Raw genomic sequence first — 26391 nt, forward strand, 5'->3', positions numbered from 1 at the left:
CGTTTCTAATCAGATTAAAACAAATATATCCAGAGTGTGGTCAGTTGATTGACTAAATGCAGGCTTACATCCTGCTTTTCAAGTCACACAAATGATCTGACTCTTCATACAAACTAGTGGCAGCATAATCAATTATAGTTGAAAATAATAATTATCATGTGTCAGTTATGGGATTTGCTGGTCATGAATTCAGGAGGATCAGCTGCAGTACTGTCACTTCTGTCCACACATATTAGCAAACATGTCAAAGTACGTCACTCAGATACTGCACACTGAAACATTTCCATTAACATCTTAACTCTACCACTCATCACTGACAACCACCGTCCTTATCTTTCCTAGAAACACACGCAACCTCTGCGCAAAGGTAAGGAATTTAAACCAGAGTGACAAATGGCTTTTTCTGACACACTGTTGACAAGTCTCATGTAACAAAGAACAAAGCTAGACAAGCACCTATTATGACGGCAACCTTTACGCCTAATCAATCATTTTTTGTGTGCATGTCCTGATATACAGTCTGACAAAGAGGAGAACGGCCTTTTCGAATGCTGTTATATAACATTTCAAACCACGCAGGATGCCGTTTGCTTGATTAACATGTTTCTACTCTTCTTGGTGAAATGCGAGTTGCGTTTGTTCCCATAAGAGGTCACAACCATAAAATACACTCATTTTAGCAAGCGAGCGACGATATTTAGAGCAAACCAGTTTAATAGGTTGCTCAGTAAAATTACAGTGACATAATACTAATAAAGCATAAATGAACAACATACTCCATTTTAACAGAATTTATATGCAAGTGCTCCTGTTGCTGTAGCGTTTCTGGTTGTTGAATTACTCAAAGTAGAATCATCGCTTATATTTCATCGCTATAGTTGTACACATGTGCTTACCAGTGCAGTCCAGCAGCAGTTTACATCCATGAATGTCCAGATTTATATAGCCTAAATACACCAAACAGGCATAACATTGTGACCACTGGCAGGTGAAGTGAATAACACTGATTATCTCTTCATCACGGCACTTGCTAGTTGGTAGGATATATTAGGCAGCAAGTGAACATTTTGTCCTCAGAGGTGATGGGACAGAAGTAGCAAAAATGAGCAAGAGTAAGGATTTGAGGGAGTCTGACAAAGGCTAGACTACTGGGTCAGAGCATCTCCAAAACTGCAGCTCTTATGGGGCAGTATCTATCAAAAGTGGTCCAAGGAAGGAACAGTGGAGAACCATCGACTGGGTCATGGGAGGCCAAGGCTCATTGATGCACGTGGGCCAATCCAACAGATCTGCTGTTGCTCAAATTGATTCAGAAGTTAATGCTGGTTCTGATAGAAAGGCGTCAGAATACACAGTGCATCACAGTCTGTTGCTTATGGGGCTGCTTTGCTGCAGACTAATCAGGGTGCCTATGCTGACCCTTGTGCACCGTCAAAAGCAATGGGAACGTGAGCATCAGCACTGGACGATGGAGCAATGGAAAAAGGTGGCATGGTCTGGTGAATCATGTTTTGTTTTACATCACTTGGATGGTCCAGTGTGTGTGTGTGGTGCTTACCTGGGGAACACATGGCACCAGGATGCAGTATTGGAAGAAGGCAAGCCGGTGGAGGCTGCGTGATGCTTTGGGCAATGCTCTGCTGGGAAACCTTTGGTCCTGCCCTCCATGTGGATGTTATTTATCACCTACCTAAGCATTGTTGCAGACAATGTGCACCCTTTCATGGAAACGGTATTTCCTGATGGCTGTGGCCTCTTTCAGCAGGATAATGCACCGTGCCACAAAGCAAAAATGGTTCAGGAATGGTTTTAGGAGCACAACAACGAGTTTGAGGGATTGACTTGTCCTCCATTTCCCCAGATGTCCTGGACAAACAAGTCCAATCCATGGAGCCCCCACATCGCAACTTACAGGACTTAAAGGATCTTCTGCTAACATCTTGGTGCCAGATACCACGCAGACCTTCAGGGGTCTAGTAGAGTCCATGCCTCCACGAGTCAGGCCTGTTTTGGCAACAAAGGGGGGGAACACCACAATGTTAGGAAGGTGGTCATAATGTTATGCCTGATCAGTTTATATCAAAGATTTTTAGCGTCAGCAAGTTTGAGTCCAGTCAAATGTAAAATATGATCACCATCTCCCCTTCTGTTTCTGAGTTCAGGCTGGTTTTTGTATAACATCAAGATGTCACATTGAAGTTGACCTTTTGGGTAATAATTTTATCCAATCAGACATTTATATGCAGTTTGTCAGAACCAGCGTATAAACTCTTGAGTTCTAACCCAAAACGTGTTTTGTGAGGTCACAGTGATGTTTGACCAAAATCTAATCAGTTCATCCTAAAGCCAAATTGGATGTTTGAGGCAAACTTGAAGCAAATCTCTCAAGACTTTCCTGAGATATTATGTATACAGCTGTCATCATGAGTGGCATAAAATAAGCGAGAATGCCTCACAGAATCAACGGCAGGCAAATATAAGTACATTAACCCATTGTCAGTGCACTGTTAGACAATAAGTAACCAAGTTCCTACTTCCTGGAGTCACTGCATGACCAGGCACACTCATAAATTAAACCAGAATTATGGTTAGTTAGTCATTGTTTCAGTTATTGCTATTAGTAGGATTCATTTACGGTGTTTTCTTCTTCTTTTTAGTCTTGTTGAAACACTAGAAACACCTAAAATATGATTTGATTTCAGAGTTGTTTTGATCAAGAATAGACAAACTGACACATTGTCCTCAAAACCATGTTTGGACATTTGCAGATCTGATGTCAACCAGGTAATTCACATCCAGTTCAGTTAAATGATAATAAATGATTCCCAATATTATGTATTTTATCTAATGTTTCCAACAGTCCCCTAATTCAGAGATATTCACAATTTTATTCAATGTAATGCTTCATTGTAGTGCTTTATCCACGGAGCTGTATCCGTTGATCATTTGTAGATGAGTGGGTACGTGACTTATTTAATATGAATTAGCTGTTAATGAGTCTTACTTGCAGCCATTTCATTAGAATGAAATGACAGAATGTTAATGTACATGACTAAACATGACGTGAAAAAGACTCATCTGTGAACGTGATCATGAATGAGATATTCATGGACAGTTGTGGTAAAGAAAACAGCTCCCATGATCCCACACTACTTCAAGATGCCATCAAACTACTTTGATTGAGAGACAGTTTGCAGCAGAAATTACGCATAGTCTGTCCTTATTCAAGGGCTTTAAAGATCGAATCTGTCACAGGGGCACGACGAGGACCGTTTCGTTTCAAAGACTCCTAAAATATGTATCTATACCTGGACCCTGTAGCATCCAGCGGGTTGATTCCTTCATTGCTCAACCTATTCCAAGACTCACTATGAGCCAGAAATTGATAGATTTTTTTTTTAATGAATTTAGTGGACTTCACAGGCCAAACTTTGATGGTCAAAGATTGCACTTTTTAACAAAAGTATTGGGTTATCTCCATTCCCTCCTGCATATGATAACATACAAAAATTATAATCAAAATTTCCAGTTCCATCTTGTCAAAACCGACTAAAGTCTCAGCTTTTGTGCCAAATGTCAACTTCGGCCGTCATGTTGCTCGACACGAGGAGTGGCGCTCTGAGACGCTAAGCTAAGGGCGGGAACAGTTGGTGATGAAAACAGGAGATCCTTCAAAGGCCGGAGCGTCCATTTAACAACACTGAGTTTGAGCTTTATATCTTTCAAAGACATGTCCTTTGTAGGCTGCGTTGTTTGAAGGGCCCCCTGGATTGTGACAACTATACATTGTGCCTAAGAAAGTATTAATATAGAAAAATGAGACAAAAAATGACAGTTTTAGCTTTGACGTTTCAAAATAAAGGACTAAATCATGTTGGTGAATCAGGTTTTCCAAGCTTGCTTGATGTCACATGATGTCACCGGTCATTCTTATAACAAAAATTACAAAGTACCTCATGTATGTGATGATTAATTTAAATCTGAAGGTTTATTAAGTATTTCTGATTAATTATAAGCCACTGTGCATGTGAAATATTAAAGACATCAAGGATAGGTTTACCTACTTCATTTGCAGTGCTGTGAAATGCAAAATGCAACCTTTGTGCTCACAGTTTTATCAGAAGGAAAGGATGCTAAAGTCAAAATATTGTTCCTGGTCATTATTTGTCAAGATAAGAAGCAGCCTTGTCATGGTGAACATGACAGATTAAATATGACAACTTAATAAGTCACTGGCGTTCCAAAAAAAAAAAATCACAGCATTTAATGGAAAACTTCTCCACGAGGAAGTAAGCTGTGAAATGGATAAGAGAAAGAGTAACTCATTATCTGAGGGACTGACATGGGCGATAAAGCACAACAGCTGAAATAAAGAGGAGAGGAAGAATAACTAGATTAAATTAGAAAAGATGAAATTTCTTTCATCTGTCTAGTCAGCTGTCATTAACATTCATCTGCTGATTTCAAGAAGAAGTTTAATTATTGATTATTGCCATAATATGAAAAATTAATTGAAGTTTAAAGTGTTCAAATGTTGTTTTATTTGCCAATACTCAGCTTCCGGTTATGTAAAATAAAGACAAAAGCAATAAATGTTCACATCAGGGAAGTCAGAACCAAAAAATTGGCTATAATTTTTGTTAAAAGAAAGAAATTTAGCTTTGCCGCCTCATTATTTGTGACGTCAGTGTGCTATTAGACTCAGCGGTAACTACTTCACATGAGCAAAACCTGCAATATTTACTTTCCGTTTAAAGACACTTCTCTATGATCTCGGTATCATTTCAAAAGATTGTCTATATACATTTTGTTGTGTTGTTTGATTACATTAAAGGTGCTTAAATATCTATTTTCTATGTTTTTTGTGACTGTGTTCATGTGTCCTTATGTTATTTGGAAGTTTATCCAAATAGTTTTGCCCTATGAAGCAAAGAACAGTAAAGGTTTACATGACAAAAAGAAGTAGTAAGAACAAATGGAAATTTCTGAGGTAAAGACTTGGTTTTAGATTACATCAGGAAATAAAATGCAATCAGAAATGATTGAAACATGACTGTGTGTCTGCAGGTTGCTCATCAGTACTCAGTAAAAATCTGTAAACTCAGATAAAGCACAGGATGTGATGAAGTCATCCAGTTTTCCTGCTACTGCAAACAGCTCATGTGAAGACAGTAAGCTGGACTGAGATGACAGGACGACATGGTTTACATGATGATTTAAAATGCAAAAGATTCATGTGTAACCATATTAAAAGCTGTGTGTAGATATCAGAAGTTTAACTTAGTGAAGCAAGAATAGATACTGCATTAGTAAATAAAATTAGCATGTAGGTATTGTTGGTTTTTTGGGTATTTGACAAGTTGTGTGTTGAGTGATGTTAAAAATGAATTCCTTATTCTATAAATAACTAATTATATATAATTTAAGTGTGCTATGCTATGTTTATGCTATGATATATTTTTGCTACAGTGCTCTAGCAAAGAACATTCAATCAGACATACACTACATTGCTAAAAGCATTCGCTTACCTGCCTTGACTCGCATATGAAGGTAAGGGACATCCCATTCCTAATCCATAGGGTTCAATAAGATGTCAGTCCACCCTTTGCAGCTGCAACAGCTTCAACTCTTCTGGGAAGGCTGTCTACAAGGTTTAGGAGTGTGTTTATGGGAATTTTTGACCATTCTTCCAGAAGTGCATTTGTGAGGTCACAGACTGATGTTGGACCAGAAGGACTGGCTCTCAGTCTCCGCTCCAATTCATCCCAAAGGTGTATCCGGTTGAGGTCAGGACTCTGTGCAGGCCAGTCAAGTTCATCCACACCAGACTCAGTCATCCATGTCTTTGTGGACTTTGCTTTGTGCACAGTCATGCTGGAAGAGGAAGGGGCCAACTCCAAACTGTTCCCACAAAGTTGGAACTAAGGGGCCAAGCCCAGCTCCTGATAAACAACCCCACACCATAATCCCCCCTCCACCAAACTTTACACTTGGCACAATGCGGCCCGACAAGTATCGTTCTCCTGGCAACCGGGAATTCACTGAGCACCTGAGAGCGGGTCATTCTTTGACAAATGTTTGTAGAAGCAGTCTGCATGCCTAAGTGCTTTATTTTATACACATGTGGCCATGGAAGTGATTGGAACACCTGATTCTGATTATCTGGATGGGTGAGCAAATACTTTTGGCAATATAGTGTAGTTTAATTAAATTAAACTAAATCTACCATCCAAATGTCCCCGCCAAAGCAACAGCACTAACAGATGAGGGCTAGCTGCTCAGTGGGACACTTTAATGTTCACAACCGCAGTCTGCAAATTTGACACTCTTTGCATGCAAACGGTGGTAGAAGTTTCCAAGGCCCCACATTGATGCGTGTAACCGTGCAGGTGTGGTTTCTGTGACTATTCAAATTGTTGTTGGGTGTCAGAGTGTGAGAGACCATTTCCTTCTGTGCTGAAGGCTGTGCTTCTGCTAATGGCAGCACTGCTAACTTAATAAACTTGATAAAGGATTTCTTTAACACAGTGCTGCATGTGTCTGCTCTGACTATTAATGAATAATTCCCTTCTGTGGAGAATCAGCAGCTTGAACATAAAAGAGTGAGATTTTGATTTTCATTCTTTAAAAGTATTCTTTTAGGCTCGTGGAAATAAACTACTGTCTCACAACCCTGTTAGTAATTTTACACCATATTTTTAGTACTGTGCAAGTACTACTTGTCCTGTCAAATCCTCTGTGGAGCCTTGGGGTATTCTGGGTTATTGTGGATCTAGTTTGTTCTGATGCACCCTACAGATGCTCCATCAGATTGGTGTATTGTGAGGTAAGACGACAGATTAGTACCTTGAGCTGTTTGTCATTTTCCTCAAATTATTTCTGAGCTCATTTGGCAGTCCTGTGTGGGAGAACATGTACATAAACAACAGGCTTCAAGACATTTCACTGTAAGATGATCAACTTTCCTCACTTTACCCTAATAATGTGGTTTATAGGTGAATGTGATATTAAAAATAACACAACATTTGCCCTCTGTCAGTGTGGATAATTCACTTCCTGACTGAATGTGTCAAGTGTTCAGAAATATCCTTCATAAGTATCATGAATCCAGAAATTCTCAACCACGCAATTGAAAAAACCTAAATCTCCTTTGTTCAGTCAGGTTCTGTTTGTGTACATTTGCTCTAATGAACATTTTGCTTGTGTAAGTTGTTGTTAGTCAATAATATAGTCTGACTATAATGCATCTGCAACATTCATGTCAGTAAAGCTGGTTTGAATTGAAATGAAATCATACTTGGGCATTTAGCTCCCTCTGCTGGTATAATCGAGTCATTGCGTGTGTGCGATACCAGCGAGTAATTCACTGTAGATTAGCAAACATCCACTTTAAGGACTTCTGTCTGCTTAACAAGTCAGGACTAAATCACATCACACAAGAGGTAGTATTCAAAAATGTATATCAGCAGCACAAATGCACAATGACATACAAGAATAACTGCCGTTTCATCAAGTTCCTCTCCTGAAAATCCTCCTATAGATCTTCTGAGATGAATATCCAGTCTTTTTTCTCTAAATACACTGAGCTAAACAGTTGTGAACATGCACTTGTGAGCATGGCAGAAATACTGTGAGAGAAATTTGTTTTTCAGATCCAGTGTGGCTTCAGGTTAGCAGGGGGGGGGAAGGCATTGCATTTCACAAGTAACATTTTCTATCCAGCCTTTTCCTTCATTCCTTCAATGGCTCCCCTTCGTTTCAGGTTGGTGTAGAGCAACACAAAGTTTACAATATATGTTGACACGCAGACCATGCAGAAATCCCCCAGAACGAAGGCGAGAATAGATGCAAGGTAGAGCGAACCGGCCACAGACACCCAGGAGGCGAACACCAGAAACGCTGCTGCTTTTTTAGACAGAGACAATCCTGCAGACGAAAACAAAGGATTTCAGATCATCGGTTGGAATAAAAAAAAAAACACTACCTGAGGATTATTTGGAAACCTAACACAAACTAACAAAGACTTAAAAATAGAGTTGGAATTTAATACATACACACTTCTGAAAGTATTGGAACAATGAGGCCAATTTCTTTGTCACTCCACCAAGGAGTTATGCGACGATCAGTGTTGGTTTGTCTGTCTGTCTGTTAGCAACATTATTCAAAAATGGACAAATGGATTTGGGTGAAATTTTCAGGGAAGCACAGACAATGTCATTAGATTTTGGAAGAGATACGGCTTATAGTCTGGAACCATGGATTTGTTAAAGATTTCTGTATCATTGTGAGGTAGCGGCACTGTAACCATGACAACATGTGAACACTACATCAGCTGCCTGCTGATAATCACATGATTGTGATCCTACTATAAATTGACCGTTGAGGACTTATTGGGACTTTTCTTTCGGAAATGATACAAGGAAAAATTGATTCAATTACGGGGGTGTTTCCGAGTGCCATCGATTCCCGCTGCCCGCTACATATTTAGGTCCCTCAATTTGGTATCCGTACATACACACCTGCATAACACACGCCTGTGCTCTGTGTAAGGTCATTTTGTTTGTGGGTACATCTATATTAAAAGGTCACACTATTTTGCCGTGATTTCTGCCACGAATTTTTTCAAGATTTTATCCGTCGATAAAGGTACAACTGAGCAGTCTTGGTGGAGTATTGCGCTCTGAGTGCTTTTCTTGTTTTTGCTGCAGACCTGGAAATAAAAGCTGAAATGTTTATCACTCGTCTCATATTCATCGCTTGATGTCAAACCCAGATGTTTTCATTCTACAGCAAAAACAAAAGAAGCGGCCTCACTGTTCCAGTACTTTCAGAGGGGAGTGTACATGTAAAAGCAAAGGCATTGTTTAACTTAGAAAAGATGCAATACTCAAATAGCCGAAATGCATGCCCAGCCATGGATTGCAAAGAATATTCTGCCTGAAACCACTCAGAATTGCACTGTAATTTGCAGAATACAATGACAGACTAACCAAGGCCCATCTGCAGAGTGTAAAATAGGATGCCAAGCACGCTGTTGGGCTGGTTCAGGGGGTGATCTTGGGCCACAAACAACTGGACCAAACCAAAACCGCGTCCCCATCTGCCAAAAAAAACAAAAAGAGGGAACAGTTAGAAGAGCACATTCTTGAAAATAAAATGAAAAATTCTTTGCATTTCATTTTAACACTAAACAATATGATCAATATCCTTTGCAATATTACTTTCTGAACTGAATGTGTTCCAGTACTGCTTCCAATATTACTTTACTCTCTGACTCTGTTACTTCTTACTTTTCTATTATAGTTTTACTTTAGCTGCCTTTTTTTTTTTTTTTTTTTTTACATTTAGTAATGTTACTCTATCAGAATCTAGATTTATTCTCATGTTTTTTTTCTTCTAAGCAATATCGAGCACACGAATTTTCCCCAGGATTAACATAGTTTATCTTTTAAAAAACATCATGTGTAGACGTGGTCTTGTAACTTGAAAACCAAAGAAAAATCTGAACTTTGTATTCTCAAATTGTGAAATCGTACATGACGTGAAGCGTTTCCAGAGGAATTTGTAACACGTGGCAATGAAGGGGGTTGGAACTGTCATAAAATGTCCCAAATTTTCAGTTTTGCAAGTAAAAGTTGAACCCAAATGTGAATCATAGGTCACTGAAGCGCAGGTAAAAGGAGACCGATTGCGCACGGATGCGTTGGGTGGGAAAACAAACAGATAAAGCCCTACCTGGAGGTGAAGACTTTGGAGCAGCTCACAGACTCCCCCAGGTCGCACATCGCTCTGTAGTCTGGGTCGTTTTCTCGGGACAGCTCCACGTGAAGCGCGTAAAGGGACAAAACCAAACCGAAAAGGCACAAAAATATGCGCACTTTTCTCTCCCACTTCGGCAACCCGTCAGCCGCAGCCATGTGGACACTTTGGATGAATGTATGACAGAACGAGGAGTCTAGAAACAGTCTGGAATCAGTCGCTCAACTATCCTCTGGGCGACGTGTTAAAAGTCAGATCCTCGTTTCTGATTGGCCCAGCTGAGTTTTGCAGCCGCCTCTGATTGGACGCTCTGGTCCAGATGGGCGTTTACTGTATATTTACTGTGAACTTCAGTCTGTTTGAAAAAATGTTAACTGCTCTCACTGTTCCCACACAGCCGCATCTGTTTACTGTACAATATGTTATTTGAACTATTACCTCATAAACAACACGTAGGGGAAGAAGTACCCGGATTTACTCCAATAAAAGTAGCAAGTATTAAATAATACATTAGACAAGGTACAAATCCTGCATTCAAATTTTGGTTCAAGCAAAGAAACCTCTATCACTTAAATGTAAGTGTAATAGTTTACCCGGGACAATCAAACATGTTTTGTTGTTATTATTACAGTTATTAATGGTACTACTAATAGTAGCATCAGTAGTAGTTTGTTCTGCACAATTAATATTCAAGTCTATCATGCATATCAACTATAGTGGGTCTTACATTGTTATCCGATATGTCTGTTGTTTTTCTTGAGGAATTAACCTTTAATAACGCAGATACAATAATTCCAAGAATGGGATTTAAAATTCCAATCTGCAGCGTCACTCAATAAAAACAGATACTCGTCTATAATTTCTTTTTTATCAGGAATCTTGTGTGAAAGCCTTATATTTAAAGCTTATTTTAGCTTTCTATTGTACACACAAGATGGATAGCTATGGTTAAACAAAAATGTGTTGAATCAGACTGTCTTGAGACCACTATATTGTTTTTTTTATTTCTAATACTATAGATAAAATATTCCAAATGTACTGGAGTGAAAAGTACATCATTTCCTTCTGAGTTGCAGCCAAGTGTAAATAAAACTTTCTTGTAAGCTTTCTTTCTTTCTTTTTTTGGATTTGTATTATTTTTAGTACTAATATTATTATTAGTAGTAATATTAATATTTTCCAGTGTTCCTGGTGTTTGTTCCGCAGTTGTTATTGTTGTGCTTCATCCGTCTAAACTGCAAGTAATTTTCTCCAATTGTGGCCCCTCCTAAAGTAATTAAGTCGTTGAAAACAGCGTCACCACCCCCTAAAAAATAAATAAATAAATCAAAACAGAGACCCTACTATCTGTCGTAATGTCCCGCCTTCTGCCCTGTCCTTCTCTCCTATTGGACGGCCCCGTCGAAGTACCGTCATCTCATTGGTCCGCCGCATGGCACTCAAACCTAATACGGAACTGTACGAGGAAGCGGCAGACAAAAACAAGAGATAGTCGTGCTGCTACGGGATTAAAAACACAACTACGGATGTGGTGGTTGACTCAAAAGGTGAGAGTATATTCCGTTATATTGAAACACTTATCTGTGCCTTCTTGCTGGGTTATTTAAACGGTTAAGATGTGGTTTAACAGCTTACGTTCCTAGAAAGCCAGAGGTTCAGGTAACGTTAACTAGCCTACGCCCCTGCGTCTAGAAGTGGGTAAGGCTGCGTCTTTAGCATGCAGTTGGCTTATTTCTCGCTATTTTGTAGGGAAACTAAATCGTCCTTGTAGGCTCTCGGGGATTTGTCCTCTAGCTACTTGTTCATAGACCCCAGCTATGATGTGGAGATGTTGTTTGGCTGAGAGCTACAGGTTTCGACCACTTCACCGTCAGGCCTAACGGTGTGAAGTTGCCGCCAGGAAACGTGCTGGTCACACCTCATTTCTGTCCTATTAGCTTCTTCTCACTTAATTAGTTTGGTTTGTCACCTTTTAAAAGGTGAAATACACGTGTTTTTTTCATCGGAAACACGTCAAGATTGCTGTTTTATATCTTAATCAATCGAAGTTACACTTGTGATTGTTTAGTCTCAGCTGTACCTTGACAACTACTGAATGACCTTTAAGGTAAAAGGTGGTGTCTTAGGCAGTTTCTGGTTTCCTCAAACAGAATAAGTAGATTGACACTGACAAATCACAATGGATGCTTTGTTTACAGAACAACATTATTAACATTCCTTGTTAGTAGTTTGAGAAACAATTACTACAAACAGATCCTTTTCAAAATATACTTTAGCAAATAGTGTTTCATCTTAACTCATCACTGGGTAAAATGGTTCAGTGTTCATATTTCATTATAAGGAGACTTTTTTTTATGCTTTCAACCTCATTATTCATAGTATTTTTTCAAACCACATATTGTAGTCCCATCAAACACTGATGAAGTAGATTAAATTCAAAATCCATGTGTGGTTGCCCATCCATGAACTATATTTCCAGTTGTTCCTAAAAAAACAGATCAGTTGTGCAGATTGACAGATTTGCATTAAAGTTCACACTGTCTCAAAGTAAATACTAGTTTGAATCAGTGGCTCTTGGTTCAGGACCAGAGGCTCGGTGGATTTTGTTTTTCGTTTCATTCACTAAGAGTTAATTATTGCAAGAACACAGGTTAGTGTTGAAGGCAGCGTTGGGCCACTATGAATTTTCTTTTCTATCACATTTTGCTCACTCTCAGATGACACTGATTTTGTTTTTAAAGAACACACCACTATTGTTAAATGCCACTACTAATCACAATTATTTCCACATTGATTTTAAGTGCTTATTATTATTATTTTTTGAATAACCAACTGTGTAGTCTGTTAAGTGTCAAGAATCCAAGAGCTAAAATCAACTAATTCAACTCTGTCCAAACAAGAGCGTAAAATTAAGAACTGTTGAGAAGTTAGAAAAAACAATTGTGATTGTATTTTTCGGCCATTTTTGGCTCATTGATTTATTTGATCATCAAATAGCTGATACTTGCTTTAGCTCCACTTTCATGTCATCTCAAGCTGGTCAGTAACTATTTTTGTTCTTCAACTTTCAGCAGAATCGCATTATGATGAGATTATGTTGAACTACGTAATTCTATTGTCCAAACAAATGATTCTTCAGTGCGATTGTAAGCATTAAAAAAAAGTATTTAGTCATTTAGAGTTTTGTGATTGTTGCCTGCGTTTGGCATATTGTAGTGTAAATTATTAGAAAATATTCAGTCTCATAATAATGATCGCACTTATTGATATAAGGCTTAGTTGCCTTTAAAAAAAAAAAAGCCAAACACACAGCTGGGCCAAATTTGAGCAGTACAAATATGAATCCGTTTTTATCCGTGATTTTTTTTTTTTTAACAGAAAAATGTCAACTAAGGAGGGTGGGGAACGCAAAAATGGTCAACCGGCAGCGTCCCCTGAAAGAATGGCCACCAACAAAAGCAGAGAAACCCAGAACCAGCGTGGAGTCGAGGCTACAGGCAGCAGCGCAGACACCAGCACAGCAGCAAAAAACTTGGCTTTGCTTAAAGCACACTCCCTCGACGTGAAGTTTGACGTCGGGGAGGAATATGACGTTATCGAAACCATCGGCACTGGGGCCTATGGCGTCGTTTCATCCGCCAGGAGGAGGGATAACGGTAGGGCTCATTTAGTAGAGTAAACACTCATTCTGTCGGCGCTACAGTTCTCACTCATAATGGAATGAGCATAGACATCAGTTTACATTGCACTTCAAACCGTGCTCTACATTTACCTTTCACAGGCCAGCAGGTGGCAATAAAGAAGATCTCCAATGCTTTTGAAGTGGTGACAAATGCCAAACGCACCTTGCGAGAGCTGAAGATTCTGAAGCACTTCAAACATGACAACATTATTGCCATCAAAGACATCCTGCAGCCGAACCTTCCTCATTCTGCCTTCAAGTCTGTGTATGTACTTTTTATTTTCATTCTAACTTCCTTATGCCAGAGCAGTCTGTAGACCTCTGAGTTTATTATTAAAATTTAGATCTAGAAATGTATTGAGATATTCACAGTGATGGTTGTTTTATTATTAATTATTAATCATTTGGTTAATTTTAAGGCACTTTTCACCCACATCTCATTATTTGACTTGAGTTTCTCACTATAAACCAAAAATATTGACCTGAAAACTTGAGATGGAATATTTTGTAAGATATGCAGGAAAACCATCATAAATGAAGGGAGTTTTTTCAGATGATTCATGTTTAGGAGATTTAGGTCTGTTTCGTAGGTTTTGGTTGAATTTTGTAAGTCCTAGTGTCATTTTCTGCTGTACATTAAATTCCACCACTATTCATATTCTCATCACTTGGCCACAGTTTGCTCTCAGCCAGTGATTCAAAATGACGTTCGTTCTTTCTGTCAAATGAGCAGATCGTGTACTTACCTCATCTCACTCTTCCTCTTCCTGTGTGCCTGCAGGTATGTGGTGTTGGACCTCATGGAGAGTGACCTGCACCAGATCATACACTCCGCCCAGACGCTAACCCCAGAGCACACACGCTACTTTCTGTACCAGCTCCTCCGTGGCCTTAAGTACGTGCACTCTGCCAACGTCATCCACCGTGACCTCAAACCCTCCAACCTGCTGGTGAACGAAAACTGTGAGCTAAAGATTGGCGACTTCGGCATGGCAAGGGGTCTCAGTTCACATCCGGAGGAGTCGCATTCCTTCATGACCGAATACGTCGCAACTCGATGGTACCGTGCTCCTGAACTCCTGCTGTCTCTGAATCACTACAGCTTGGCCATCGACTTGTGGTCGGTGGGCTGCATCTTTGCCGAAATGTTGGGGCGGAAGCAGCTTTTTCCCGGGAAGCACTACGTACACCAGCTACAGCTCATTTTGAATGTGTTAGGCACTCCTCCTGAGGGTTTAATAGGTGCTATTAGGGCTGACAGGGTGCGCTCTTATGTCCAGAGTCTTCCATCACGGTCCGCTGTGCCTTTGGCCGAACTGTACCCACAAGCTGAACCAGAGGCTTTGAACCTGCTGGCGGCCATGTTGCGCTTTGACCCTCGTGAACGAATCGGCGTGACAGAAGCTCTGGAGCACTCTTACCTGGCGAAGTACCACGACCCAGACGACGAGCCGATTTGCGTGCCAGCTTTTGACTTTGAGTTCGACAAGCTCCAGATGAACAGAGAACAAATCAAAGAGGCAATACTGATGGAGATTCAGGACTTTCACCAAAACAAACAGAGCTGCCGTCAGAGGCTGCAGTTCAGGCCCTTGGCGAGGATAAACGGCGGACCTGCAGCACAAAACGGCAACCAGAGTACCGCTCAGCCTGCGACTGTCAACCTGAGCAAGTCGACACTGGTTCCCCTGGCACAAACGGCACAGATACAGCCGCGGCAAATGAGAGAGGTGAAATCTCAGCAGCAACAGGACCACGCACCAGCAGAGGGGAGCCACGCATTTACAAATCAGATGAAGACATTTAATAAGCCCGCATCTCTGTTAGAAGTCGCCCCGCCTCATGTGACCCATGATTTGCCTCTCCTCACTAAAAGCGAAGGCGGCCCGGTTGACGTGGACATGCCCAGCGCCAACTCGGACAGCGGTCAGCCCGAGACCATAGATTTAACAACACCGGTGTCTAGTCAGGATGCACCATCAGAAACAATGAGAGACAGTGAGGCTCAGGAGCAGCTGACTAGCAGTCAAGCTCCCCTGGCTCCAAACACCCAGAGCCAGCCCATGAGCCAGGCTCCCACCTCCATTCCTGCCACACCAGCACAGACCGTGACTCCCCTTCCCACCGCTGTGCCTTCCCTTTCCCTCTCTGTGGCACAGGCCCAGTCGCTTTCTCAGTCCCTTTCACAGTCACTGTCCAAGAATGTCAGGCCTCCTCCGTGTGCAGCAGAGGGAACCAGAAAAGAAGGCGCCATTTCAGAGGACACCAAAGCTGCACTTAGAGCGGCTTTAATGAAATCAGCTCACAGACACAAAGCCAGGGGTGGGTAGTTCATTGTTTTCCTGATACACTTTGCTTTTTTCCCACCGACACGCCATCTTTTAACCTTGCTTCCTCTGAATCTGATGTCTTCATTGCAGATGGAGGTACCTCTGCTCTGGGCATTGACGCTGGCGCAGGAGGAGGTGCATCGTCTGCCCTGTCTTCTGTTCCAGAGTCGCGTCGGCCTGTCACAGCCCAGGAGCGTCAACGAGAGAGAGAGGAGAAAAGGAGGAAGAGGCAGGAGCGAGCAAGAGAGAGGGAGAGGAAAATGAAGGAAAAGGAAAGAAGAGAGGGAAAGAAAGGGGATTCGCTGGGTGGGGTTCTGCTGAGTGACAATGATAAAAGCCTTCTGCAGCGCTGGACAAAGATGATGGACAGCTGCAATGAGAAATCGCAGACCTCTAATAATAACGACGGAGCTAAGAAGGACTGTAATGTGAACTCGCACAGAGGTGTTGTTATTGGCGACAACACTCAAGGAGCACTGAACAGCAAAACAGACAAGGAGGGCCGGAAAATTCAGCCTCACGAACAGTTAATTTCTCAAGTAAAACCCAACCAGCCGGGCTTGTTCCAGCCTCCCAGCGCCCAGCAGCCATCATTACTTTTCTCCATGAGCCAGAGGAAGCCTCCAGCGGATATGGTTGTTGCTGTAAGCGGAGGGCTGGATATAATGACCGTCACTGGTGGCTTTGTTAAAAACAACACACTCAAACCTCACAATGAGAGCAATGGGCAAAGCGGATTCAACTGCTTGGGGAACTGGAGTGGGCAGCAATTAGAGACGAGGCCACCGCAACAGCCAAACAGGACGTCACAACCGTCGAGCTTTCTCCAGCCTCAGAGTCAAACCCAGCCTGATGCTCAAACTCAGTCGCAGCTGCTTCCCCTGGAGAGTTTTTTGTCTAAAGCTCCAACGCTGAGCACCAGAGAGACAAACGGGAACGTGGATATCAGGGGTCAGAACAACCTCAACTCCCACAACAACTCCTTGACTGCAAATGCCGGGCCGATGGAGAAGCTCTGTCCCTCTGTAGGAGAGAAAACCGGACCGCAGTCGACAAACCCTCTCTGTGGGGCTTTAGGGGTCCCTTCTCAGCCTCATCCCAGCTTAGGATTCACAGATACTGGACAGCAAGGACCTTCCATCGCCCCTGACATCCACACTGTGACGCTACAACTCTCGAAGTCCCAGGTGTGCATAGTAATTTAATGCAAAGTTTTTCCCAAGAAGCATTTTTCCCCGTAAGATGTTACATATATAAACAACACACTACTGATGCCTTAAATATATTATGTTCTTGTACATATATACCAGGTTTAAAAGTCACAATCTTCTGCTTGCCTTGAAGTGATCCAGAGGCTACAGAGTTCACTTGACCCAATGTTTTCCACCTTCTCCTGTCAGGTAGAGGACGTTTTACCCCCTGTGTTCTCAGTCACCCCTAAGGGCAGTGGGGCTGGGTACGGCGTGGGCTTTGATCTGGATGACCTTCTCAACCAGTCCCTCACTGACCTGCAACACTCTGACAGGTGAGGTCTAATACAGCGTTTATGGGGGAAAGAAGGATGTCTGCTGCTGGGAAAAAAACAACCACAAAAAAAACGTGTTTTGGCCTCAGTATAACCCATTCAAGTGAAGACAGTTATTTGCAGCCATGCACCTGGTAGCCATTGCTGTACACCTGCACAATAGCTCCACTTCTGTTATTCTGTTAGAATATTACTTGTACATGGAAGCTTTAGACGGTCATTAAACCCAGCAGAGGAACAGAGTTGCAGTGTCAAGTCGGATGACGCATGTCAACACACCAAGTGCAAACAACAGATCTCGCTGTCATGTCAAAAGTATAATGTAATCAGAGTCCTCCAACCTGCTTCATGTTTCCTCTGGATGGTTTAATTTCAGTAAATGAATTAGCTGATGTCTTCAGAGTTATCCTTAATAATAAAGTAAATGAGAAAGTGTCCAAGCAGCAAATTTAATTAACATTGACCAAACACTGAAAAAGTGGACTTAAATTTGGACTAGCTTTTTGTACAAATAAAATGTGCTGCTTCCAAGTAATATTCAGGACAGTGTTGACTTTTGGTGTTGGCACTTTCTTTCATGCCTTCTGCATTTTCTTTGCCTCCGTCAGCTACGACTCGGCCCCTCTCTCGGCCTCCCTCTTATCTGATTGGAGCGAGATTCACCGCATGACTCCAGCTGATTTGGAGTCGCTGCAGCAGGAGTTGCAGCTCGGTTCTCCCATGATTCTCTCCGATACCATTCCCCCAGATGCCTGACTGACCCTTTCCTGAAGACGACACTTGGATTGGTGTAAATGTTTGTTTTTTTTACCATGAGAACCCTGATTTTAAAAATTATAAAATTAATTTAAAAGCTGGCTTTTTTAATAGGCACGATTAAACAGTTGTTTTTTGTTTTGTTTTTTACCATTATGACATGCGGTGCTTTGTTTTTAATAAAGAAAACTGTCATCACCTGTCTGTGTCTGGATATTTATTAAACTACAGTAAGCCTAGATAAGGTCATTTAAAATATGTCGGTCATTTAAAGAAAAAAATGTAACATATTGTACGCTAAATACTTTTACCCAAGCAAGGTAAAATTACTTCACACTAACTTCTTCCGTATTTCCAGCTGAAACGGCTGCCTTAGGAGAAAACTGAAGAATGAGTCCATAAATAACACGACACAAAGGTGGCTGAAAAGACCAAAGAGCTGATTTTAAAAATCAAATTAACAATTTATTTCAAATACAAAAAGACATGATTTATTTAGTTCATAATTCTGATTTAAAATACAAACCTATCAAAACTACTTTGAATCAGAGTTCATAATGCAGTTTTAAAAATTAGGATTTTAGGTTTGATATGGCTTGATGTGCATGTGACAGACTTGGACTATTCAGGACCACTTTGAGCCAGACATTCACAAGCAATCTCCTTCATTCAGACTGTTTTACATTCTGCCTCCCTAAAATCCAGTTTTTAAAGCGTCTCATCTGTGAAGCAGCATCAGCAGCGTGGACAGGACGCTGACCGACATGACGGACCAACTACACCAGTTCTGATTAGCTCGGCCGTGCAGTCGGATCTCTGGTATCGTGTCTCTGATGAAGCGTGAGTAGCTGGTCAGTCTGGCATACACACCTGGCTTGTTTCTGTTACCACAGCCCAGACCAAAACTCACCACCCCTGCCTGCACCCAGGTCCCATTTACCATCTGGCAGACGAGGGGCCCTCCTGAATCCCCCTGAGAAGAAAAGTACACACAGACTCACTTGGCTTTCACCCCTGGGAGGAATCAAAGTGCTAAAACAAGTTTTTACACACTAGGCACGATCTGACTGCAGTAATCCAAGTTATTTTCGTTGCAGGTTCTTGTTTTGTGAATGTAAACACAAAAACACAAACAGCTGATCCAGCAGTACCTGGCAGGAGTCCTTGCCGCCCTCCTGGAATCCAGCACAGATCATGTCATACAGGATGTCCACCTGCTCCTTCGGGTCTGTTTGGTACATCTCCTGACATGAACTCTGGGAGATGATTGGCACCTGCACTACCTGCAGAGGCCCGGTTCCTGACAGAGGGACTGAGAGGGGCACGACGACAGATGGAAGACGAAGAACAAAAGGAGTTTCAGAACTTCTTTCTTGCTACTACCTAATATGGTACAAAAGAAACCACCCATTGTGGTGACAGGTGCCATATGGTGGTCTTTATAAGGCAGGAGAATAAGCTGTGAACACCATGGCTGAGCATTTCTACCTTAAAAATGTGGCGTATCAATGACAGTTTCAAAAACTAAATTAGACTTTCGGAGTTTAAAAAAACCTAAGGAACCGATCCTGTAAACTTGTGGAGTAGGACTTTTTGTATCACCGTTGTTCAGAATCTTTCTCTAGTCCAAACATATATCCCTGAAATACAACTTTATGTAACATAAAGCAGAAAAACCTCCAAATATGAAACACTGATACACACAGGTAAGTCTGTAGGGGTTTAATCAAAGAACAGAGGGGCATTTGAACAGACACACTGACTTTTCAACATATGTCTCGCATATTTGTCTCTCTTACAGCTGCTAAAAACATCCACAAGGCACTGAGCTTTTTTTGTAAAAAAAAACAAAACTTAAATATTTATACACATATAATTAAGTCTGTTCTACTGCATGTATTGCATCATGCATTGCATCAGGCAAGACCGTTTACTGTGGAAAAAAAAGGCAGAATGATCAATTTGGTGACAGCTTTTAGCAGCACAGTCATCAAAAATATTTATTCTAACCCAGCCATTGCGCCTTTGGTCCATTTTAGCACCTTGTGTACATGATTTGTTGTCAACATGATGTTTATTCTTATCTCGGCATATTCTATTTCTAATATTTTAATTTATCCTCATTTAACTACCACATGGCTCCTACTACTGTTGCACAGTTTTTGCTGCAATTCTTTGCCCACAGGGGACAAATAAAGTTTTTGAATTTAATTAACCCTTTAAGCTTCAGTCAATTCCAGCCGTTTTCAGTACAAAAAAATCGCTAATATTCTATTTTTAAATAAAAAAAATTACGAAAAATACGGGGAATATTGGATGGGCATCACGAGGTGCATTTCCTTGAAAATGACCGATTCGGGGATTTTATACGACTTCAGGACATTTTTTGGACAAAATAGTTTACTGACTTGTGTCGTCTGGATGTAAAAGGTTGGATTATGGCCGTTTTTTGTGGAATCTTTTTTTTGTGTGTAGTAATGAACCCGGAAATGTGAGTCGCGCTGTGTGCGTTGAAGCCGTGTATAGAGAACGGATGGATGAATATTCGTTTTTGTCGGACAAATGTGTTTTTCTCACCCGCTGTAGTAATCGCATCTGAAAGTGGTTTATACCGGCGGATTCATGAGAATCTAAGCTTTCCATCGGCGTATAGTGTTTGTATAATCGTGTTTGCAGCCGTCGGACCTTCTTGAAATTCCTATGCAAATTAGTAGGTGTACCGCCGGCGGTACACCTACGACGCACTGAAGCGTAAAGGGTTAAATTGAATACCAAAAAAAACAAAGAAATGTAACCCCGCCTGTCGTATACCATGCACCTGCAAGCAATGATCATGTTTAAAGTGCAACACAAATCATAACGGAAACTTCAGTTTTCTTCAATCGTTTGACTTTCGACATAAAAGTTTGTGATGTAAATAAATAAAAGCTGCATGCAGAATTCAGCAAGCCTTACCGCCTTCCCGGATGTTCCCCCAGCCGGTCACATAGCACATCATGCCATCTGGGAATGAGGTGCCAGAGGAGGGCAGGCACACGGGGCGGACACGATCTGACCAGGTTACCGGGCTGGACAGCTGCACCAGCGCCACATCTTTCCCACTGTGCGGCTCGTCGTAGTCGTACGGGATCACCACCCGGCTCACACGGTGCGACGACTCGTACGGGTTGTATCCGTTCAGGTGGTATCGGCCGACGTAGATGATGTAGGAGCTCAAGTCAGATGGACTGAAAGAGGACAGACGGACAACACATGAAACCTGCTCGACTGGAAATCTAGGGGGATGTGAAATGTGAAACCTTTACATGTATATTTTATAGTAACTAAAGTTTGAATGTATGCCGAGCAGATGTTCCCTGAAATGCGGGTGATGGTCACATTATAGGTTGGAAATTTAAAACATGCAATGAATCAAATGAAGAGCACAACTTTGCAGGATTTGTGTCCAGAATCCTTGTCTACAAGACTTTCAGAGGGCTGTACTATGAATCAAGTAGAATGGGTTAGAGTTATGTCGAGCCTAAATCCACAGTTTTCGATGTAATGAAGGTGGCTCATTTTTGACTTGCTAGATCACCATGGTAACTGATGCTGATAACTTCGAGTTTGAAATTTCAAGAAGCACCAGCCTTTCACCAAATGTTTTCCTGACAATATTCAGATTTTCAGCTAATGAAACCATCATATCTGAAAACCTATTAAACTGGATGCTACTAATGACACTGAACAAAGCTGTGAAGTTGCAACAGGAACATGAATGCATTCAGTCGCAGAAAATGCACAAACAGGTTTGTATATTGGATCCTGATTTGCTACCAAGTCTGTTTTACACTGCCGGTACTGCAGCTAGTAGAGCACAGATTAGTAAATTGCTTAGTTTATTGGTGTTTATCACAGAAAATATTCAATCAGTAACATTAATTTCAGTTTGATATGGACAAAAACTAATATGACATCCAACTATCCTCCATTATGGGACAGTGTCAGAATTAAATTGATTCATTAGAATTTAATGAATGAAGTTTAAGAGATGGATTGTGCAGCTGTCATATTTGAAATTAGCCGCTGCTTTGAGAGTGGAAAAATTAATATATAACTTCGATGGTTAACAAGTTTAATGATTGATGTTTAACAAGGTTACAGTAACGACTTTTACATTCCTTGTAGCCATCCAGTATAACAAACAATTAGTGTTGACTGAAGTGGGCGGCACAGTATCGGTTCATTTTGTGTAGAGGGCAGACCCTTTTATAGTACCGTGCACAAAGCCTAGTGGAGAAAACCTTGGATTAACAAACAAAACAGAAAACCACCGTCATAACACCCAATATCTCTGACTGAGGTTTTACATTTCGACCAACTCAAACAAAGTAAATCACTTTTTAAAGCCCACTTTTATAGACCTGTTTTTATGTTTAGTTGATTTGTAGCTTTATTTAGCCTTAGCGTTTCATTCTGTATCAAGTCCTGTTTATTTTAGATGCTCTTCCTTGTTTTATTTTAATTTTAGCTGCCTGGTTGTTTTGGTGTTGTCTCTGTAATTCTTTAATTCTCCATTTTTTTTTTAACTTTAAATTTTAACCCTCAAGCTTATTATTTAATGTTCTAACTGCCTAGTTTCCTTGTTTGATTTGCATGCTAATCTATCATTACTATTTATTTTAATTGACTGCTCTGACTTGTCTCCTACAGATTCGAGGATTCAAGGATATTTATTGTCATTGCATTTTCTGCAACAAAACTTTGTTGGCACTTCCCAAAAAAAACCCAAAACAAAGTATAACAAACAACAAACAGTTGTATAAAACAAGTATTAAATATATATACACAAGTAAACAGAAACAAGTATTTTTAAAAAAGTTTTGATAGTGAAATGAGGTGCAACATCTGCTTTAAAGCGTCTGATTCAAGTGAAATGTCTTGCTTGATTGTCTGTTACATGTTTTAACTGTCAGAGCAGGCGTGAACTAACCATGACGTCACCCGTTGGTTTCAACGCCGAGAAAATGAAGCCCGAATTTTGCTACTTCCTAGTCGCCATTTTGAAATTTTTGGAGCCAGTGACGTAAAAAGCGTCATCAAACAGGCTGGACTGGAGAGCAACTAGGGGCAGGACTAGTCTATGGGACTGTCAATCAGGTATAGCCACGCCCCCTGGCTCTGCCAACTTTAAGGATTTATTTAAAATTCAGTATGGATTTATTTTAAGATTGGCCACCTGATCTCTCATTTTGACCATGAAAACAAACGGGGAAAAATCCTGAGCTGTAGAACATCAGTCTATCAAATTTTACTTTTTCCAAAAATGAATTGGGGTCTATGGAGCAAAAGCTTTTTGGAGCCAGCCCTAGCGGACGGCGTGATATTGCAAGTTTTTGACACTTCCGGGTTGGCTTCAATTTTGGAGCCAGATGCTACGTCCATCTTTATATACAGTCTGTCAGAGCAGTTTATATATATATGCTATATAAATAAAGTTATTTAAAATTTCACCTCAGTGATCCCAAACTTTTGGACAGTAGTGAAAATATGCCACTCTTCTAACTTGAACGTACTACTTGAATATAATGGATGGTTAAAACATTTTGCTTTTGAAAATATGTGTTAAAGGCTTTTGTCAGGACAGACTCACAACAGAAGTCCACAGATAGCAGCTAATCCAGGTTACCTGATGATTTGTGTGTCTGAGGAGAGCTTTCTTACTTGGGGAAACAGTGTGCGGCTGATAGGACCCAGTTCTCGGTGATGATGGAGCCTCCACAGACATGACCATCACGGCCTTTCTGCAAGCCGAGGGGAGAGGAAGGGTGAGTCACCTCAGCATCACAGGCAAACCCTCTCTCTCAGCAGTCTGATACACTGAAACCACACGTGTATCTGCCCACAGGCACAACTTGGACCAAACACCATCACAGGATTAGGGTGTAAAAACCCGTGTTTCCTACCTGGATATCCACCTGCCACGGCCAAGCCCCGTCTGAGGCATCCATCCCTCCCACAATCCTGTTCTCCATTAACGGGGGTCGACCACATTCTTGCGCATATGAAGCCGAAATACCTTAAAAATGTGCATTATTTACATTTTTACTCCACCCAGACTAAAGCAAGTGAGCTTTTTTTTTTTAACCGTAAAACACGACTATTCTGTTTGGTTTAATTAGATACGAGCATAAAATGTGTTTTTCAGGCGGACAAAGAAACATGGCGAGAGGAGGAAAAGACAGGGAGGAGAAACAACATAACGGTGGACACTCACCTGTTAAACACCAGAAAGTAGCAAAGAACCGTAGTTTCAGCGACATTTTGTTGCGTTTTGCGCTACAAATCTATCACAACTATACCTTGGACGCAGATAAATCAAATTTTACTTCAATAAAACTACATTTAATGTAGAATTTATTTTGTCTTGTAACAGAAACTCCAACAGAAAAACTAATTAATAAAGTCACGTGTTAAAATCGCGTTCTTCGGTCGATAATAAATCCTCACAGGATCTCAGGTTTAACAAAATCCCTTTGTATCTACTAAATTCCGAGTAAACGCTTCGGTTTCCATCAGCTGCTACCTGTAGCCCCACCTGCAACCTATCAAACTTATGTCCCGCCCCCTTAGTCCATCTCAGCCATTGGAATGGAAATAATTTAACGGCCGACCAATCAGATTCCACCATGGAATATTTAGGAAGAGGTAGCCTTTTGTGGGTAAAATGATCCCTGATTCCAAGAACTGAAGCTCTGACAAACGCCTTTAGGGTGCTGCAAAGGTTAGTATTTAGGTTGATAAATTACTGGCATCTAATCCATTATTTTATCATACTAATTTTTCTATTTATTTATTTATCTATTTGCCAATTGTACTATTATACTTACAGTCATGGAAAAAATTATTAGACCATCCTTGTTTTCTTCAATTTCTTGCTCATGTTATTGCCTGGTACCATTAAAGGTATATTACCTGAAGAATACAATGAACATGACAAAAAATGGAGCTGTTTACATAACTCTTTATGTCCTATTTGACATGCTTAAGCCTAATTGTATTCCCAGGGTAGATAAGAGGCCATTTCATGTCATAAGCAGCACTGCACATACAAAGGCCTAATGTGGTTTCCTGCTTACATTCAAGCTGTAACACAACTCAAAAGTTGTCAGCTCTCACATAATGCCTAAAACAAAAGAATTATGTGAAGCCACAAAGGCAGCCATCTTGGCACTGCTGGAAATTGGCATGAGTGAGAGACAGGTAGCAAAAAAAAACTGAAGATATCCAGACATCAGTTCATTACACCAAGAAAAAAGAAGCCGAAAATGGTTCTACCAAATTGCTAGCTGGTCTCGGCAGGAAACATCCTTCTTTCCCACGAGGCGACCGTGCACTCATCTGTTCCTGTGCCAGGAATCGTCATCAGACGTCCAGGGACCTTAAAAATGAATGGGCACTGTGGAGAAATGTGACTTGTTCGGCAGGGACAGTTGGAAACTGACTTCTTGAAGCTGGTCTGAAGTCACACAGGGCATGGAAGAGGCCGTTCATCAACGAAAGCCACAGGAAAGCCTGATAACTCTTTGCTGGGGATCACAAAGATTGGACTGTTGATGATTGGGCTTAGGTTCTCTTCAATGATGAATCCAATTTTCAGTTGCTGTCCACTCCAGCCAACTTAGTGCTTAGGAGGAAGCCTGGAGAAGCCTACAAACCAGACTGTCTGCCCCTACAGTAAAACATGGAGGTGGACCAGTGATGATCTTGGGTTGTTTCAGTTTGGGTGGAACAGGGCAAAGGCCAAATGAACCAGGTCATGCACAGGGCTACTCTTGAAAACAGTCTTCTTCCATCAGCTAGAAAACTCTTTCCTGCCTCCAATGACTGAATTTTCCAACAAGACAATGCCCTTTGCCACATAGCAAGGTCAGTTAAAGCCTGGATGGAGAACCAGAACACTGGAACCATGCTTTGGCTTGCTCAATCACAGATCTAAATCCAATTGCAAACCTGTGGAAAATCATCAAACGCAAAGTGGAGAACCACAAGCCCCAAACAAAGCAAATTAGTTTGAATTTGTGCAGCAGGAATGGGCTGCTGTGACAGCAGAACAATGTCAGAAGCTGGTGGAGAGCATGCCAAGACGCATGGCTGCAGTCATCAAACAATAGTTATGCAATCAAGTACTAACTCCTGTGTGAATTATGTGACTAAAACAGAAAATATGTAATGCCTAAAAGCTCTGTTTTTGGCAGTACAATGCTGTAGCTGTTGATGTAAGAACTTCAGTGATTTTGGTTATTATCAAGAAAACCATGGAAAATGGCTAGATATCAGCTCTTAAATTAAACTCTTAT

The 26391-nt window shown here is 41.0% G+C and overlaps 3 protein-coding genes across 3 annotated transcripts; 1 reads left to right on the top strand and 2 right to left on the bottom strand.

Moving 5' to 3' along the window:
- Window positions 1-7443: 7443 nt before the first annotated feature.
- Window positions 7444-9984, bottom strand: vkorc1 (vitamin K epoxide reductase complex, subunit 1). The gene is made up of 3 exons (XM_022219684.2): window positions 9736-9984; window positions 8991-9100; window positions 7444-7926 (listed from the first exon to the last, which is right to left on the bottom strand). Exons 1-3 carry the CDS (start codon window positions 9915-9917, stop codon window positions 7715-7717), a joined length of 504 nt encoding a protein of 167 aa, XP_022075376.1. The 5' UTR covers window positions 9918-9984; the 3' UTR covers window positions 7444-7714.
- Window positions 9985-11150: 1166 nt separating this feature from the next.
- Window positions 11151-18250, top strand: mapk7 (mitogen-activated protein kinase 7). The gene is made up of 7 exons (XM_022219702.2): window positions 11151-11306; window positions 13138-13415; window positions 13541-13706; window positions 14223-15763; window positions 15862-16958; window positions 17172-17296; window positions 17905-18250. Exons 2-7 carry the CDS (start codon window positions 13142-13144, stop codon window positions 18050-18052), a joined length of 3351 nt encoding a protein of 1116 aa, XP_022075394.2. The 5' UTR covers window positions 11151-11306; window positions 13138-13141; the 3' UTR covers window positions 18053-18250.
- Window positions 18251-18504: 254 nt separating this feature from the next.
- On the bottom strand, window positions 18505-24633 carry zgc:92313 (uncharacterized protein LOC436869 homolog). The gene is made up of 6 exons (XM_022219551.2): window positions 24309-24633; window positions 23998-24110; window positions 23756-23835; window positions 21008-21279; window positions 19204-19364; window positions 18505-19025 (listed from the first exon to the last, which is right to left on the bottom strand). The coding sequence occupies exons 1-6, from the start codon at window positions 24352-24354 to the stop codon at window positions 18771-18773; spliced, it is 927 nt and encodes a 308-aa protein (XP_022075243.2). The 5' UTR covers window positions 24355-24633; the 3' UTR covers window positions 18505-18770.
- Between the last annotated feature and the right edge of the window lie 1758 nt (window positions 24634-26391).

Source organism: Acanthochromis polyacanthus, chromosome 19 (genome assembly GCF_021347895.1).
Source record: "Acanthochromis polyacanthus isolate Apoly-LR-REF ecotype Palm Island chromosome 19, KAUST_Apoly_ChrSc, whole genome shotgun sequence".
In the NCBI taxonomy this organism is placed as follows: domain Eukaryota; kingdom Metazoa; phylum Chordata; class Actinopteri; family Pomacentridae; genus Acanthochromis; species Acanthochromis polyacanthus.